This window comes from Dromiciops gliroides, chromosome 2 (genome assembly GCF_019393635.1).
Source record: "Dromiciops gliroides isolate mDroGli1 chromosome 2, mDroGli1.pri, whole genome shotgun sequence".
Lineage (NCBI taxonomy): Eukaryota > Metazoa > Chordata > Mammalia > Microbiotheria > Microbiotheriidae > Dromiciops > Dromiciops gliroides.
Genome location: NC_057862.1, coordinates 63,842,283 through 63,860,128, shown reverse-complemented (window position 1 = coordinate 63,860,128; position 17,846 = coordinate 63,842,283). Strand labels below are relative to the sequence as shown.

The following is a 17,846-nucleotide window of genomic DNA, read 5'->3' as shown; positions in this document are numbered from 1 at the left end:
CAATGTCAATGTGAGCTATGTTCACTATTCTCCAATTGGATACCTAAGGGAGTGGCATAGTGGATAGGATAGAACTGTACACCAGAGATTAGGAAGACTGTGAATTCAAATCTCATTAAAGAAGATACATTACTGTCTGCACCAAGAGGACTGCTGGACCTTTTCATCTGACTTGTAGCTGAACCCTTTAGAATATGAGATCCATGAGAGCAAGGATTCTCTCCCTTTTATCTATTTGTACCCCTAGCACTTAACACAATGCTTTGTATGTTGTAAGTACATAATATAGTCTTTTTCAATCATTCATTCATCTATATCCTACTTTGGGCACTTGGTCGCTATGTGACACTGTTTAAATCTAAACCTCAGTTTTTCATCTGTAAAATGGGAATGATAATGGCTTTATCTCACAGAATTAATGTGATGATCAAATGAAATAGTGTATTTTAAATTCCCTGCAAATTTTAAAGTGCTACATAAATGTAAGATATTATTACCTGAGCCGAATATTTTCATCATACATCCCTTTATTTGTTTCAAAGTACTAGGGAAGACTCAGGAGGAATATGGAAGAAAGATTAATCTTGTTTTTCCTCAGAGGGCAGAACTAATAGCAATGGATAAAAGATGTAAAGGAGCAAATAAGCTGGATGTCAGGAAAAAAATTTCCTAACAATAAGAAATTTTGAAAAGCAAAATGGGTTGCCCTGGGAGGTAGTAGATTTCCCCTAATTGGAGGTCTTCAAGCAAAGGATAGATAACCATTTGTCAAGTATGTTAATAGTGTAGATTGCTTTCATGAATGATTTGAATTCATTGGCCTCTGAGATCCCTTCTAGTTCTGAATTCTATGATTCTCTGGTATAGATATAAATCACAAACATGTGATGGGAGTAATCACTTGGCCTCTCTTGACCTCAGTGTCCTCACCTGTAAAATAAAAGGGTGGCTTTCCTTCATTCTGAAATTCAGTGGTTTTATAAAACACACTGGGACCCACAGTTTTCAGAAGAATCATAAATAAGCCACAGTCCCTTCATATCATCAGAGTAAAGGATCTAAAGAGTAAAGACAAATGCTGCTAAATGACTATTGGCCAACCTTGAATTCCTCATGAATCCTCTCTTCCAGAACTTTGGCTGCCTTGCGGTCTTCCATCTCTACTTTCCATTTCTCTGCCAAGATCCGTGCCTTCTCATTTGCCATAGCATCCCGGAATTTCTTTGTGATTTCTGCTTCCTGTTGTCTCCTTCCAAGAGAAGACCAATAAACATAAGATCTTATTTTGAAACAAGCAACAAAAAAGAAGAGATTTAAAAAAACAACACCCATAGACAATTTCCACTTGAATTCCCAATATGAGGGAACAAAAGTATTGGATTTTGAAGCAAATAAATCAATGGGGGACTGAACAGCTCACCTTGTAACAGTCTGCAAAATGAAGTAAGGAGAGAAAAGTCTAATACTTATGGTATAATTAGCCTACTACAAAATTTTGGTCCTTAGTAATCATGGTTCAAGAAGGCCCTTGGATAACCCTTTCTAGAAAGAGTGTCTTAATCTACTCTTCCATTCAGGAAGCTAAATAACTGTCTGACTGTCACCCCAGGATCTACCAAGAAAACATTCAATTTAGGCTTATTATTATCTTGCCACCATTCTGGCTTCCCTCCATCAGACAGGGTACTAAAATGACAGGATCTAGAACTAGACTCGAGCTTAGAGCTCATTTTGTTCAACCCCTTAATTTACAGGGAAAGAAGGTAAAGTGACTTGCCCAAGGTCAATTAGCCAAAAAGTATCAGGGCTGAAATTTAGATTGCAGGTCCTCTGTCTCCCAATCAGTGCCCTTTCCATGACACCATGTTTGTGTCCCCTCACCAGAGTTCCTCGGCCTCCTTCTGGGCCTGTCGTCTTGCCCTTTCTGCTATCAGCTCCTCCGAAATCTGTTCATATGTCTTGTCGCCTGGGGCTTCTCCCATAATCCAGACCCAAACTTCACCATCTATCCCATGAAGCCATTGAATGTGTTTACTGTTCGCTGTGATACACACCCCAAAAAAGGGAGAGGGGAAGGAAAATAACACAAGGTCAGTTGACTAGAAAATAGCTGAAGCAAAAACATATATTAATACCAAATGGGGTTTTACTTCAATTTAATAAGTACACATTGAGGACCTATGGTAGACACTGGGGGAAAATGCAAAGTCAAATGATAACCACTCATATTTATATTTACAAAACAATTTTCTTGCAACAACCCCATAGGATCTGTAGCAGAAGTATTCTTTTCTCCCTTTTCCAGATAAAGACACTGTGACTCAGAGAGGTATAGGGAATTAATTGCCCATGGCAAACAATCTACACTATTAGTAAACTTGACAAGTAGTTATCCGGCTTTTGCTTAAAGACCACCAATGAGGGGAAATCTACTACCTCCTAGAGCAGGCTATTCCATTTTTAATAGCTCTTGCTGTAAGGAAGTTTTGGGGTTTTTTGCTTTGGGGTTTTTTTGGGGGGGGTCTGATATCAACTATTAAATTTAAAAAGGAGGGGAGCACAATTTGGGGTAGAGGAGATAATTTCAAACTCAAAAAATATTTTAATGTTAAAAATAAATCATTTTTATTTTTAAAAAACACCATATTTGTCATTTTTCTATTTTTCTTTTTTGATTATCCTTGCCAATCTGATGGGTGTGAAGTAGAACCTAAGAGTTTGTTTTAACTGACATTTCTCTAAATATTAGTGTTTTGGCACATTTTTTCATATGTTTTTGGTAGCTGGAAGCTAGGAATAACAGGAGGTGGAGATGAGAAGGGAGTACCTTACAGGCATGTAGGAAAGCCTAGGCAAAAGCACAGATATTGACAATGGGTTGTCATCTGTGAGGAAGAGCAAGAAGGTCAATTTGACTGAACCATATAGAATGTGAGGGGGAGTAGGCTGAAGGCAAATTGTTATAGTCTTTAAAGGCTAAACAGATTAAGTTTGCATTTAATTGTAGAGGAAGTAGGGAGCCACTGAAGCTTATTGAGTGGGAGAAGGACATGGCTGAACTGGTACTTGATGGATTTCTCTTTGGCAGCCATGTGGAGAATGGGTTAGAGAGAGAACAATAAAAAGACCCATTAGGAGGCCATTTCAATAGTCCAGACAAGAAGTGATTGGTGCTAGAAGTAGGTGCCCATTGTAAAAGTTAAGAGAAGGGGACAAATATGAGAGCTGTGGAGGCAGAATCAACAAGCCTTGGCAACTAAACAGATACATGGGGTAAGGGAAAGTAAGGACCCAATCATGACACTGGCAAGGTGAACCTAAGTGACTTGGAAGAATGTCTCTTGACAGAAGTAGGGAAGTTAAGAAAAGAGGTGGGGAGGGGAAAACAGGTTCTAATTTGAATTTCTTGAGATTGAGGTATCTACAGGAATATTCAAAATGCCCAATTGTCAGTTTGTGGTCTATGACTAGAACTCAAGAAAGAGACAAAAGTTGGATAGATAGATAGATAGATAGACAGACAGATGATAGATGGATAGATGGAAGATAGATAGACAGGCAGACATAATCAGGAAGTCATCTCTATAGAAATGGTAATTGTTGGACAGAATAGCCACATCAGTGACAGCATAGACCTATTTGAATATTGCCAGAAAATTGCCCACTAACTAAAATTGCCCAAGGGTCTGTCCTGGGTCTTCTTGGTCTATTTTATCTTGCTTGGTAATTTCATCAACTTCCCTGGATTAAATTATCATTTCAATGCAGATGATTCTCAGATTTTCTATCTAGTCCTAGTCTCTCTCCTGACCTCCATTTATACACCATCAACTTGCCTTTTAGACATCTCAAACTGGATGTCTTGGAGATATCTTAAACTCATCATGTACAAAACAGAACTCATTGTGACCAGATCCAGCCATTCTGGAGAGCAATTTGGAATTATACACAAAGGGCTATAAAACTGTGTTCACCCTTTGATCCAGCAATACCACTGCTAGGTTTATATCCCAAAGACATCCCCAAAAAGAGAAAAAGACCTATTTGTACAAAAAATACTTATAGCAGCTCCTTTTGTGGTGCCTAAGAATTGAACATGAAAGGAATGTCCATCAATTGGGGAATGGATAAACAAACTGTGGTATACAATGGTAATGGAACATTATTGTGCTATAAGAAATGACAAGCATGATGACTTCAGAAAGGTTTGGAAAAATGTAAATGAACTGATGTATAGTAAAGTGAGCAGAACCAGAACATCATTGTGCACAGTGACAGCAATATTGTTTGATGAACTGTGAATGACTTAACTATTCTCAGCAATACAATAATTCTAAACAATCCCAAAGGACTAATGATGAAACATACTATCCATTTCCAAAGAAAAAAACTGATATGGATTGAACACAGACTGAAGCATGCACTTTTTCACTTTCTTTCATTTTTTCCTTTCATTCAAGTTTTCTTATACAAAATTACTAATGTGGTAATGTTTTATGTAATTGTACATGTATAACCTATATCTGATTGTTTACCACCTCAGGAAAGGGGGAGAGGAGGTAAGGAAGGAGGGATAGAATTTGAAATTCAAAACTGTGAATAAAAATTTTATTTTTTAAAAAAAAGAACTCATTCTATTTTCCCCAAACTCTCCCCTTCTTCCTAATTTCCCTATTACTTTTATTCTTTTTTTTTTTTTTTTTTAGTGAGGCAATTGGGGCTAAGTGACTTGCCCAGGGTCACACAGCTAGTAAGTGTTAAGTGTCTGAAGCCGGATTTGAACTCAGGTACTCCTGATTCCAGGGCCGGTGCTCTATCCACTGCGCCACCTAGCTGCCCTATTACTTTTACCACTATCCCCCAGTCTTCCAGACTCACAACCTAGATAACATCCTTGACTCCTTACTCACACTCAACTCTGACCTGTAGTCTCAGCTCACATATCCAATCCAAACCTTAGCATTCCTATTTATTTTTTATTTTTATTTTTGCAGGGCAATGGGGATTAAGTGACTTGCCTAGAGTCACACAGCTAGTAAATGTCAGGTGTCTGAGGCCATATTTGAACTCAGGTCCTCCTGAATCCAGGGCCTGTGCTTTACCCATTGTGCCACCTAGCTGCCCCCTTGCATTTCTATCTTCACAACATGTCTCATATATGTCCCCTTATTTCTATTCCTACAGCAACCATCCTTATTTTAAGCCCTCATCACCTCACACCTGCACTATTGCAATATCCTGCTGACTGGTATTCTTGCCTCAATTCTTTCTCCTCTCCAGTCTATCCTCCAGTCAGCTGACAAAGTGATTTTCCTAATGCCCAGGTCTAACCTTGTCACCCCTCTCTTCAATAAAGTCCAGTGGCTCTCTATTCAAGGATCAAATATAAAATCATGTTTGATTTTTAAAGCCCTTCATTTCCTGGCCTCATTCTATCTTTCCAATCTTCTTATTTACTTCCTTCTATAATCCAACATGGGCAGTTAGGGGACGCAGTGGATAAAGCAATGGCCCTAAAGTTGGGAGGACCTGATTTCCAATCTCACCTGTGACACTTGCTAGCTGTGTGACCCTGGGCAAATCACTTAAGCCTAATTGCCTCAAGCATCTGGGGACATCTCCAGTCATACATATATGTGTGTGTGTGTGTGTGTGTGTGTGTGTGTGTGTGTGTGTGTGTGTATTGCCACTGTACCCAGATGGCTCTGGAGGGAAGAGTGAGGTTGGTGATCTTGCACAGCCCTCCCTCATTTATTTTTTGTGCCACTTTTTTTAATCATAAAAGTATGTTATTATTATTATTTTATATTTATTGTGTAATATTATATATTATTATTTTATTATTTTCTAGTTACATGTAGAGATCATTTTCAACATTTGTTTTTATATAATTTCTAGTTCCAAATTTTTTCCCTCCCCCTTCCCCAAGACAGCAAGCAATCTGATATAGGTTATGTAGCCCTCACTCATTTAAATTCAATTCATTGCAAGTCATAACATAACCTTACTCTTTGAGAACGAAGGACAAACAACACCAACCCAATGCATTGACCTTCTTACTATTCCTCAAACACAACATTTCATCTCCAAAATCCATGCCTTTTCACTGGCTGTCCCTCATGCCTGGAATGCTGCCCCACCTCCCCTCCCCCTCCTGACTTCTATGGCTTCCTTCAACACTCAGCCCAAATCTTACCTTCTGCCAGAAGCCTTACTCCATCCCCCCTTCCAATTACTAGTGCCTTCCCCCTGAGATTACCTCACATTTACACTTATGTACATAATTAATTATTTGCATGTTGTCTCCCCCAATGGAATGTAAGCTTTTTGAAGGCAGGTATTCTTTTTTTTTAAACTTTCTTTGTTTCCCCAGTGCTTAGCAGAGTGGTTAACATACTGTAAGTATTTAAGTAGATCCTAGTTGGTTTATTGTTGGCTTGTCTTGATGGGGAATAATTCATCATTTTTACAAATCAAGATGTTCTTGCTAATTTTCTGTATCTTTGCTCACAAAATGATCACCAAATGCATATCTACCTATCCAGTCTTGTTGATCTTTCAAGAGCTAAATCCAGTCCTCTTTCCTCCTATCCATTTCACTAAAACTGACCTCTGCTCCTCCAGTAGTTTATAACACTCTCTGAGCTGGGTGTAATGGTTCATTCCTGTAGTTCCTGCTACCAGGGAGGCTGAGGCTGGTGGATTTCTTCAATTCAGGAGTTCTGAGCAGCAGTAGACTAAGCTGATTAGATGTCTACCTTAAGCTTGGCATTAATGTGGTGAGCCCCAGACAATGGATAATGGGAAGAATAAGGGGAGGAGTACATTTCCTAAGGAAGGACAAACCCCAGCTAGTAGAAAAATAGAGTAAATTGAACCTCCAGTGGTGATCAAAGTATGACTGAGACTATGAGGAGCCTCTGCACATCCAGCCTGGGCAAGATAGGGAGACCCAATCTTTAAAAAAATAAATAAGATAAGGGGGCAGCTAGGTGGTGCAGTGGATAAAGTACCGGACCTGGATTCAGGAGGACCTGAGTTCAAATCTGGCCTCAGACACTTGACACTTACTAGCTGTGTGACCCTGGGCAAGTCACTTAACCCTCATTGCCCCCACAAAAATAAATAAATAAATAAGATAAAAATCCAAAAACACTCTCTTAATTGCTCATTTGACCTTAAATCATAATCATATGCTACCTGATATTCTGTATGTAAATGCTTTGATAGAAATGTCTCTATTTTTGCAAGGACATGTACTGTCAGTGTCTGCCTAACTCTTCCATGTTGTAGCACGATTCTTTATTTCATGGTATGAAGAAAAGTACACAGGATTTAGAGAGAGAACTTGATGTTCAAATCCTGGCCCTACCTATGAGACTTTGGGCAAGTCACAACCTCCCAGAGCCTCAGTTTCCTCTTCTTTAAAATAAGGGTATTAGACTCTTGGACTAGATACCTCTGAGGTCCTCCCAGCTCTAAACCTATGATCCTTTGATCTTATGGTACTTAAGAGGTCACCTAGCCCACCCACCACCACCACCACCACCACTACCCCTCATTTTATAGGCAAGAAAGCTAAAGTTCAAAAATGAAGAATGACTTGGGGGAGTTGACATATGCCATCCGTGGCAAAACCAGGTTTGAATGCCAGGGTCACTGACTCCAAATCCAGTAACTATTTTAAACAGTCCACAGGCATGACCTGTAATCATGCACCAGAAAAAACGTAATTGGCCCATATGGGAATGAGCTCCACTGGTTTGTCCCTATTCACACGGAGCTCTAAACAAGAGTAAGGGGAGTGAGGGAGAAATAACCGGTGGCTGATATGAAAAGTGAGAGCTCTGTCCTAGTGCTGTGTGGACAAGTGTTTGATAACCATGTGATTTTCCATCTTTAAGTAGAATATAAATAATAAGATGAGTAGATCTACAAATAGTCAACCATACACACAGGCCACCTATGAGGCACAGTCCGAGTAACACCACGAGAGTCCTCCTGACCCATATTGCATTAAGGATGAGTTAAACTAGATGACCGCTGAGGGCTTCTCCAACTCTTACAATCTATGGGTTTGATTCTGTGACTCATTATCTCCCCTAATAGCACTCTGACAGATAGCAAAGATAACTTTGCCTTAATAATTTTATGTAAAGAGAAGAGGTTTCCCTTGGGAATGTTTGTGGACACTCACTCAGCTATGTCTATTACATCAGGGCCTAAAAAGGTAGAGGAAATGGGTGTGAAAATAAAAACTAAGAAATTAAACTCTGCGGGGGAAAATGTCAAATCCATCTCTCATTGGCAGAAATAATCCAAAGCTTTGTTAGCTCCGAGGTGAGAGAAACCTGGAAAGCAATACCACCAGATGACAGGGTGATAGCGGAGAGAACGGTCTGCAGCGCCTGTGCCTTGGCTAAAGTACTCGGGCTGTACTGAGCTGTGGCCCAGGCTATAGCGGGTGTGGGTTACAGGAGAGTCAGGTGATAGCTGCTCAGTGGGGCAAGGAGGGCTGAAACTCTGTATCACCTTTGACTCATCTCTGAGGCAAGAGAATAAGGCTGCCCTGGAGGGAGTCCAGAACACGAGTGATTAGGGAATGAAAGGATTCATTCCAGAGGCAAGAGCAAAAAGACATAGGATAGAGAGAGCTCAACAAAACAACCAGAAGATGGGAGGAGAGAGAGAGGAGACACAAGAGAGTCAGTGGAAAAATGCAACTTAACTCTAAGAGTAATACTATCTCACATTTGTAGAACAGTTTAAGGCTTACAAAGTTCTGTGATATCATACATCTGTCACCATTCCCATTTTACAGAGGGCAAGGGCAAAGCTGAGTCTCACGAAAGTTGAGTCACTGGACTGAAATTTTTCTCTCCAGTGTTCCCACTGATCTCTTAATTGTTAACTCCAGTGACCTTTCCCCAGAGACCTTTGGGCGCTCTGTAGCTCTGTACACTGTTGACTGCCCCCTCATCTTGTATTCTTCCCTTAGCTTCCAAGACATACTTCTTCCTACAGGTTTTCTTCCGACCTAACACTCCTATGATTCTTTGTGCAGCAGAGTGCTAGACCTGGAGCCAGGAAGATCAGAGTTTAAATCCAGCCTCGGATACTTAACAGTTGTATCACCCTGGACAAGTCACTTAATCTCTGTTTGCCTCAGTTTCCTCAACTATAAAATTAGGATAATAATAGCACCCACCTCCCAGGGTTGTTGAGGATCAAAATGACATGATATTTGTAAAACCCTTATAACAGTACCTAGAACATATCTGGTGCTTTATAAATGGTTTTCCCCTTCCCCTGAATCATCATCAAATTTCTTCAGGGCTAGACTCTCCTCTTCTTATATATTATGTTTCTGTCTCTCTGTCTGTCCATCTCTATCCCTGACTGTGTGTGTGTCTCTCTCTGTGTCTTTCTGTGTGTTTCTGTTTCTGTCTCTGTCTGTCTCCCTTTTCTCTCTGTATCTGTGTGTGTCTCTCTCTATCTCTCTCTCTGATCCTATCCCTTTATAGATGACTTCCAAACCTAGTCCTAGTAATGTACCTGACCTCCTGCCCCAGGACATCAGACACTCATGTCATCTCTCAGGGAAGAGATGTCTGAGTGATATGAAATAAGGAGGCTTCAGGACTTTCACTGGGAAGCTGTGTCCTCAGCTGAGAGTGGGGGAAGATGGGTGCTGTAGGGGGTTTGAGGAGAGAACAGAGGGTTTCGAATAACTACTGTGGAGGGTAACTCCCACCACATCTCCAGCACCAGCTAGTCTGGATGCAACTGGGGACAAGACCCCTCCAGCTGCCTCCTGGTTACCTCTGGTCCTGTGTCAGAGGCCTCTGCAGTGCTGACCTATCAGGAAAATAAGACCCTCCCTCCCCTTTAGCGCCTTTTCCTGCACAAGCAAGGAGGAGAGAAGCACCTCCTGTTCTCCTGCTCCTGCCTGCCGTGAGAAAGGATTCTTGGGGTGTCACAGAAAACAACATCATCAGCTGCCATGAGGCTGGACCATGAGGGAGAACAGCAAACAGTCTCATCATATGTCTCCCTCAATGGCCCTCTCTCCAACCACTGTTAACTCTTGTGGATTCATTCCTCAGTGGTCAGCATAGTCACACCTCTTCCGCTCTTCTAATCCCAGCCATTCTAAATCCCCATCTGGCTGTTCCCTTACTTCTATCTACCTCAATCTGTTTCCCCTCCCATGCCCCCCTCCAAATCTGAGCACTTCTTCCATTGTGTTTTCTGTAATTCCTACTCCATCATTTTCTTTCATCTTAAGTCTCTTCCTTTGTCACTTCTACCATATTGCTGTCACTCTCTGAGTCCTGGCCCATTACCGATAACATCCCTTCCCTTGCCACCCATTGGAGAACTGGCCATACTTTCTCTTAGATCCCAAACTTCATGGTCCTGATGGAGGAGTGAGAATATTCCTTACTCCTCATTGCCACTTTTAAGACTCTACCTCTACAGCCATCATTTAGCAGCAACTCCTCCTTTAAGGTTCATGCTACCCAAATGTATCACCCAATCCAGATCCTGGTGCTACTCATCTATTGATGACCACAGGACATTCTTCATCCTTCCTCAGTGAACTTGGTCCCTGGTTCACAGTCTTTTTCACCTCCCCAATCCCATCCTCATACTAGAGGACTTCCCATAACTGATTCTATCCATAATACCTTAACTTCCTAATTGCTCAATCTATGCAATTTTCATGACCTACTCCTTGAGTCCACCTCTGCTACACAGAGAGAAGATCATATCATTAATTTTGTCATTAACCATGTGTTCCACTTCAATATTCACAAGCTATAGTATTCTTTCATCTGACCATGATCTATCATTCAACCTTTCCTTATACCTCACCACCTTGAAACCTATTCTTTGATCTTCACTGTGACTTTCATTACTTCCACATTTCAGTAATTTTCCAGGTCACCACTCTCCTCCCTTATCTCAACTCCTTGATAAACTAATTCAATTCTCCTGTAAGCTCAAATCACTTGTCCCTTGTCCTGTCTTGATTATGCCTTACCAAAACTCTGACTTGGACTAAGTGTACTATCTGCTTTGCTTCTATCCACATGCTTCTGAACAGAACTAAAAGAAAGCACAAAACCATGTTGAATGGATCCACTAAAAATTTCTGTTATCTAATCTCAACTGAGCCCTCACTTCAACAAGGCAATTATTCGATATCTCCTTAATCAGTTCACCAGACCACTCTCCACAGTGCTTTTCCAAACCCTCTGGTCTCTCCTCAAGTCTCCTTCAGCACCTACCTTCCCACACTCTCAGCTGAGGACATAGCTTCATGTTACACTGAAAACCTTGCAGCCTCCTTCCTCACTCTTCCTCATTTCATATGACTCTGATGTCTCCCCATCTCCTTTGTTATAGTGTCTGATAAAGAGGTGAGCCTTCTCCTTGCTAAAATCAATGCCCTCATATACATTCTTCATCCCATCCATTTCTATGTTGCCTTTCTATCCCTACTCTCTCACTAATTATCAGTCTATTCTTATCTATTAGTTCTTTTGCTGTTACTAAGGTCTTCCCCATACTAAAAAAAAATGACTTCAGTATATCCTTTCATCCAAGCTATTGTCCTATATCAATCCTCCCATTCTCAGCCAAACTCCTTAAGAAAGTCATCTATTCCTGGGTCTTTGTCTCTTCTCCCCTAATTTTCTGCTGAATGCTCTGGAATATGACTTTCAACCTCATTGTTAACTGAAACTTCTCTCTAGAAAGTTACTAATGATATTAGGGCAACTAGATTGCACAATGGTCAGAGCACTGAACCTGAAGTCAGAAAGACCTAAACTCAAATCTGGCCTCAGACATTTACTAGCTATGAGGCCCTGGAAAGTCACTTAACCTCTGTCTGCCTCAGTTTTTTCAACTGCAAAATGGGATTAATAGCACCTACCTCCCAGGGTTATTGTGAGGATCAAACGATATAATATTTGTAAGGCACTTAAGTGCTTGGAACATAGTAGGCACTCAATATATGCTTATTCCCATCTCCCTTCTCTTAACTGCCAGACTTGAAAACCTTTTATCAATCATCATCCTGCTTGACCTCTACAGCATTTGACATGGTTGATCACTTCCACCTGCAAGTAATACTACTTCCAGTCATCTCTATTTTTACATGGCCCAGCTTCCTCATTTAGGCCCTTGGTCATCCTTCTAGTTGTCTACCCTCTTCTGGATCTTCATCAATGTCAAACCCACTAACTGTGGGGGTCCCCAAGCCTCTGTTCTAGGCCCTCTTCTCTTTTCCCTCTATTACTCTCTCATTTGATTGTGTCATCAGTTCTCATGAATTCAATTATCATTTCTAGGCAGATTGTTCTCAGATCTCTATATCTATCCCTGGTCTTTCTTGTGAGCAACTTTCACACATGACAAACTGCCTTTTTGACATCTGAAACCTTGGCAAATCAAACTCAACAGAACCAAAACAGAACCTATTATCTTTTCCCCAAAACTCTCTCTTCTTCCAAGCTTCTCTATATTATCAAGTGCACCACCATACTCCTAGTTATCAAGGTTTGCAACCTTGCTGTCGTTCTTGAATCCTCATTCTCACACATTCCAAATATCCAATCGGTTACCAATCCTATCATTTCTACCGTTACAACATTTCTCATAGATGTCCCTTGTTTCCCATTCACATAGTCAACATGTTAATTCAAACCCTCATGACTTCTCACCTGAACTAGTACAATGCCCCTCTGATCAAGCCTCTCCCCACTCTAATCTACTCTCCTGCCATGAAGCTGCCATGGTGATATTTCTAAAGTATAGATCTGACCATGTCTTCTCGTAACTCAATAAATTCCAATAGTTCCCTATTACATCTAGTATCAAGTGTAAAGTTTGGCTTTTAAAGCTCTTCCTAACATCACCCCTTCCAACCTTTCTGGTTTTCTTATACTTTACTCTCCTCTACCCACTCTATGAGCCAGTTATGTTGATGTACTTGCTATTTCTCAAACAGAACATTCCATCTCCAATCCCTGTGCCAATTCTTTGGCTGTCCCCTGTGCCTTTCTCTCCCATCTCACTCTTGCCTCTTAGTTTCCCTAGATTCTTTTGTGACTCAGCTCAAGCACCACCTTTTGGCCAAAGTCTTTTTATCCCCCCTCCCCCAGTTATTAGTGCCTTCTCCTCTCAGATTACCTTCTCTGTATGACTTATCCGTACCTAGTTATTTCAATGTGGACCACCCCATTAGAATGAGTTTCTAGAGAGCAGGAACTTTTTAATCTTTTTTTTTGTATTCCCAGCATTTAGCACAATGCCTGGCACATAGTAAGCACTCAGTAAATGCTTACTGACTTGACCAAGTAGCATACTGCCTGACGAACATCTACACATGGCTGTATCATTGGCCTGCAATGGGACCCATAGAAAGATTGTTGGATCTCAGAGGACCTGGGTTCAACTTTGGGGGGGTGTCATTTATTCCTTATATGACCTAGTTCGTAATATTTAATATCTCTGAGCTTCATGTTCTTCATTTGTAAAAAGACTGGCTTGAAATAGACAAGCCCTCACCACTCATGTCCAGTCAATCACTAAGTCTTCTCAATGCTATCTCAAAATCTCTTGTAACTGTCTCCCCCTCCCATCAACCACTGCTCTACATCAGGCTCTCATCACCTGTCAGTCACATTATTCCAACAACCACCTAATTAATCTCAATAATTTCAGTCTGTTTGCTCACCACTCCAAGCTCCATACAACTGGCAAATATTCCTAAAACACAAAACTCTTCCTGCTCAGAAGTCTGCAGCATTTCCCCATTACTTCTAGGCAGTGGTGTGCTAGTAAATGTTTAACGACCAGTTTTCGGGGGGGAGAGTTTATAGATATATACACACACACACATATATATATATACATATACATATATGCATATGTATATATACATATACACATATATTTTATATATACATATATAGTATATAAAACACATTTTTAAGTTTAATCTACATTTTTAACATTTTCTCCTTCCCTCCCTTCCCTTTTTTAAGTCTAGATAATTAACAAAACAATAAATCAAGCCCTGATTTATAGCCTTTACTGATTTCCACAAAAAATTTACTCTATAGAACCAGTTTGAGCTGACTCCAATATATACCTGTCTCTAAGATAAAATATAAAAGAATCAAAATCCCTCTACAATCTGTCTCCAATTACATTTTATAGACATTGTATAGACATCCTTTCACCCATCTTCTGTTCCAACTAAACTGACAACAACCATTTCCAGGACTTGACATTCCATTTCTTGTCGCCATGACTTTCCACAGCTGTCCCCAAGACAGCATTGGATTCCTTCCTTACCTTCACTTTTATAACCATAGATTTAGAGCTTCAAGTCACCTCTGAGGTCACCTAAGTCCCACTCTCTCATTTTCAAGATAAGGAAACTAGGACCCAGAGAAATTAAGTGACATTGCTAAGGTCACATTGGTAATCAAAGTGCCTGGCTGAGTTTTAACACCAAGACATCTGACTAAAAGTACATAATTCATTCCACTTCCATCTGTCATGTCAGTCCTACATATATGTACTAAAGTTAAAAATTCCATGAGTTACTCATCTAAATGTTCCTAAATCCTCATACAAACACTTGATTGATTGAGCACTTCATCTGTGTTTAGTACTGATCTCAGTTCCATAGAGGATACAAGGGCTGTGGGATATGGCCCTCACTGTTTCCAATTTCATTGGAGAGACAAAATTAACACTCATAGTCAACTAGAGAACAGCACAATATGGATGATTAGCAAAAGTCAGACTCCTACTGCAACAGAGGCTTAGAAAAGAGAGCTCAGTGAGCCACAGGAGGGTGAGACATGATTTAATGGTTGGCAGGTGGAGGGGTAGCAAACACTAGAATGAATGCTATTAAAATTAGTAAGGTTAAAATTAAGCTAAATTACCAAAATTAGCTAACTTAGATAAGTTTTCATATGAGAAACTGTCGAAAACCTGGGACCAAACCCAGAAAGTGTGGGAACAATCATCCCCATATAGACCAGAGGTGCCAGAAAATGAGCTCTCTATTCTCAGTCTTTTTTTTTTAACTCACAGATACATTTTTTTAACAGTCCTGAGATGTTGGGCAGAAGCCATCAATCAATTAAGCCATATGCTGCTTGAAATGTTCCTTCTAACTGGCCATCCTCCCCTTCTCCTCCACCTAAGCCAAGTCCATCTACCTGGTGAGGATGGGTCATTTTAAGGTCAAGCACAACAAGGCCTTTTCCAATTTTTCCAGGTCAAGATACTGTTTTATTTCATTTTTCATTTGTGTCTCTTATGCCTAGCACCAATGCCTAGTACACAAGAGGCATTTAATAAATGCTTGTTGATTGAAGAAGACTGAGACACGCCTTCTGTCCCTTAAATACATGATTTGAATCAAAATTTTATAAGCAAATATCATAGCTCATGGGCAGGACCAAAGGAATCACTGAATCAGGTTTCCATTTGTTCGGAAAAAGAAGATGCTGAAGACAAAATGGTATATCTTCTGCCTGAAGATGTCTGAAAAGTAATGGGAGGGCAAAACAAAATATTGGCTAAAGAAGCTAAAATTTTGCATCCCTTGATACCATTATTTGAACAGAAGATTTATAATATGCAATATATGATGAGATAAAAACAGCCATCTGCAAAATGGAAAGATGACATTAATACTTCAGGGACACTCCATTTCGTCAGTTTGGGTTCTCCTACTAACACAAAGTGTTAACCCCTCTACAACTCAACAATAGTTGTGGCTCAGAACCTCGTTGGCTTCCAGCCCACTCACGGACAAACCTCTTTAAACTTAGCTATGCTGGTACAGGTAGGTGGGGCAATGGATAGAGTGCATGGCCTGAAATCAAAAAGACTTATCTTCCTGAGTTCAAATCCGGCCTCAGACACTTACTGGTGTGTAACCCTGAGCAAGTCACTTAACCATGTTTACCTCAATTTCTTCATCCTTAAGATGAACTGGAGAAGGAAATGTCAAACTTCTTTGATATCTTTGCCAAATGCAACCCAAGTAGGATCAAAAAGAGTTGTATACAATTGGAACAAATGAACAACAAACAACAAAAAAAAATGAAGACTAGAGAAGCAAGAAAACTCCAAATGGGGTCACAAAGAGTCAGACATGAATGACCAACAACAGTAAGGCTGGTGCTAACCATAAATACACAGTTCATTCCCACATTCCCACATTTGGGAAGCTTTTCTAGTCCAGTATTACCCGCTGGAGCTTATACTCTTGTAGAGTAGCCCTTCAAGAATCAGAATCATCCTTCCCCATGAATTATTCTTTTTTTTTTTTTTTTTAGTGAGGCAATTGGGGTTAAGTGACTTGCCCAGGGTCACACAGCTGGTAAGTGTTAAGTGTCTGAGGCTGGATTTGAACTCAGGTACTCCTGACTCCAGGGCCAGTGCTCTATCCACTGTGCCACCTATCTGCCCCTCCCCATGAATTATTGAGGCATCAGATTAATACAGATGGTCTTATACAAATGGTTATATATAATATGATCATGTTCCTAAACCAAAGAAAGCTCTGCTCTTCGGGAAGACGTCTCTTTTTAGTCAACACCAAAACTTAAGGGAAACTAGATAGGAAGATGAGCTACCATGTGTGCAAGGAAATAGGGAGAGTTGGGCTTTGCTGATATCTCAGTATCTTTTGCTAATGGTCATGAGATGCAAGAAGCATAGACTGTTTCCCTGAGTAAATGTGACAGAATCGTTCAGCTGCCTTTTCATACATGATCCTTTGGAGGTTGCTTTCTAGTCAATGAATTCCAGGATAACTGGGCAGTAATGCTAACTTTTTCATTTTTTATTAACTACAAGAAGTTTCAAGTTAAATTGAGTGACAGATTCCTCTAGGCAAGGCTGGAGGTAAATTTGCTCTTTGGGCTGTTATTGAATCACAAATGTCACCAGTTCAGTTGATTAGGAAATGTAGGCGTAACGGCTTCTTCCCAAGGTAGCATTCCTTAAAAATGAAAATAGGAGGGTGCAGCTAAGTGGCGCAGTAGATAAAGCACTCATCCTGGATTCAGGAGGACCTGAGTTCAAATCCAGCCTCAGACACTTGACACTTACTAGCTGCGTGACCCTGGGCAAGTCACTTAATCCTCATTGCCCTGCAACAACAAAAAAATGAAAACAGGAGCAGGTAGGTGGCATGGGTGGAGAGAGTGCCAGGTCTGGAGTCAGGAGGACTCATCTTAGTGAGTCAAATCTGGCCTCAGATACCTAGTAACTGTATGACCCTAGGCAAGTCACTTAACCCTGTTTGCTTCAGTTCCTCATCCTTAAAATCACCTGGAGAAGGAAATAGCAAATGGTATCCTTACCAAATAAATCCCAAGTTCTGTCACAAAGAGTTGGATACAAGTGAAAAGAAGACAAGAGGTGCCTCAGAGTCAAAACTGCAGATGAGAGTCAAATTCAACTGCTTTTGAAACAGCCCTGGCTTGAGCATCCAAAGACCCCCATAGGAATCCCAGCTAGGCCACCTCTACCATGACTCTGGGCAAGTTACTTACATTCTGGCCTCACTTTCCTCTATCCTTAATTGAGAAGGTTGGACAAGATGACCTCTCAGGTCCCTTCCAACTCCAACACTGTATAAACTATAATCCTTGCAGCTCTAAATCCTTGACCCAACAATCGTCTCATCCAACGCCAGTGACAACTGACTCCCTAGAAATCTAACCAGTTTAGGCCAGCTCCCCAGCTCCTTCCCAGCATCCTACTATTCTCGGATAAAAAATGAACCAGCAGGG

General features: G+C 40.6%; 1 protein-coding gene across 1 annotated transcript in view; it reads right to left on the bottom strand.

The window, feature by feature from the left end:
• Positions 1-17,846, bottom strand: part of SH2D4B (SH2 domain containing 4B) — a 189,491-nt gene that overhangs the window by 120,155 nt on the left and 51,490 nt on the right. The window contains exons 2-3 of the mRNA XM_043988787.1: positions 1,882-2,041; positions 1,102-1,249 (exon numbers count right to left, since the gene is read on the bottom strand). Of these exons, the coding sequence (XP_043844722.1) occupies positions 1,102-1,249; positions 1,882-2,041 (308 nt within the window). The remainder of the gene's footprint in view (positions 1-1,101; positions 1,250-1,881; positions 2,042-17,846) is intronic.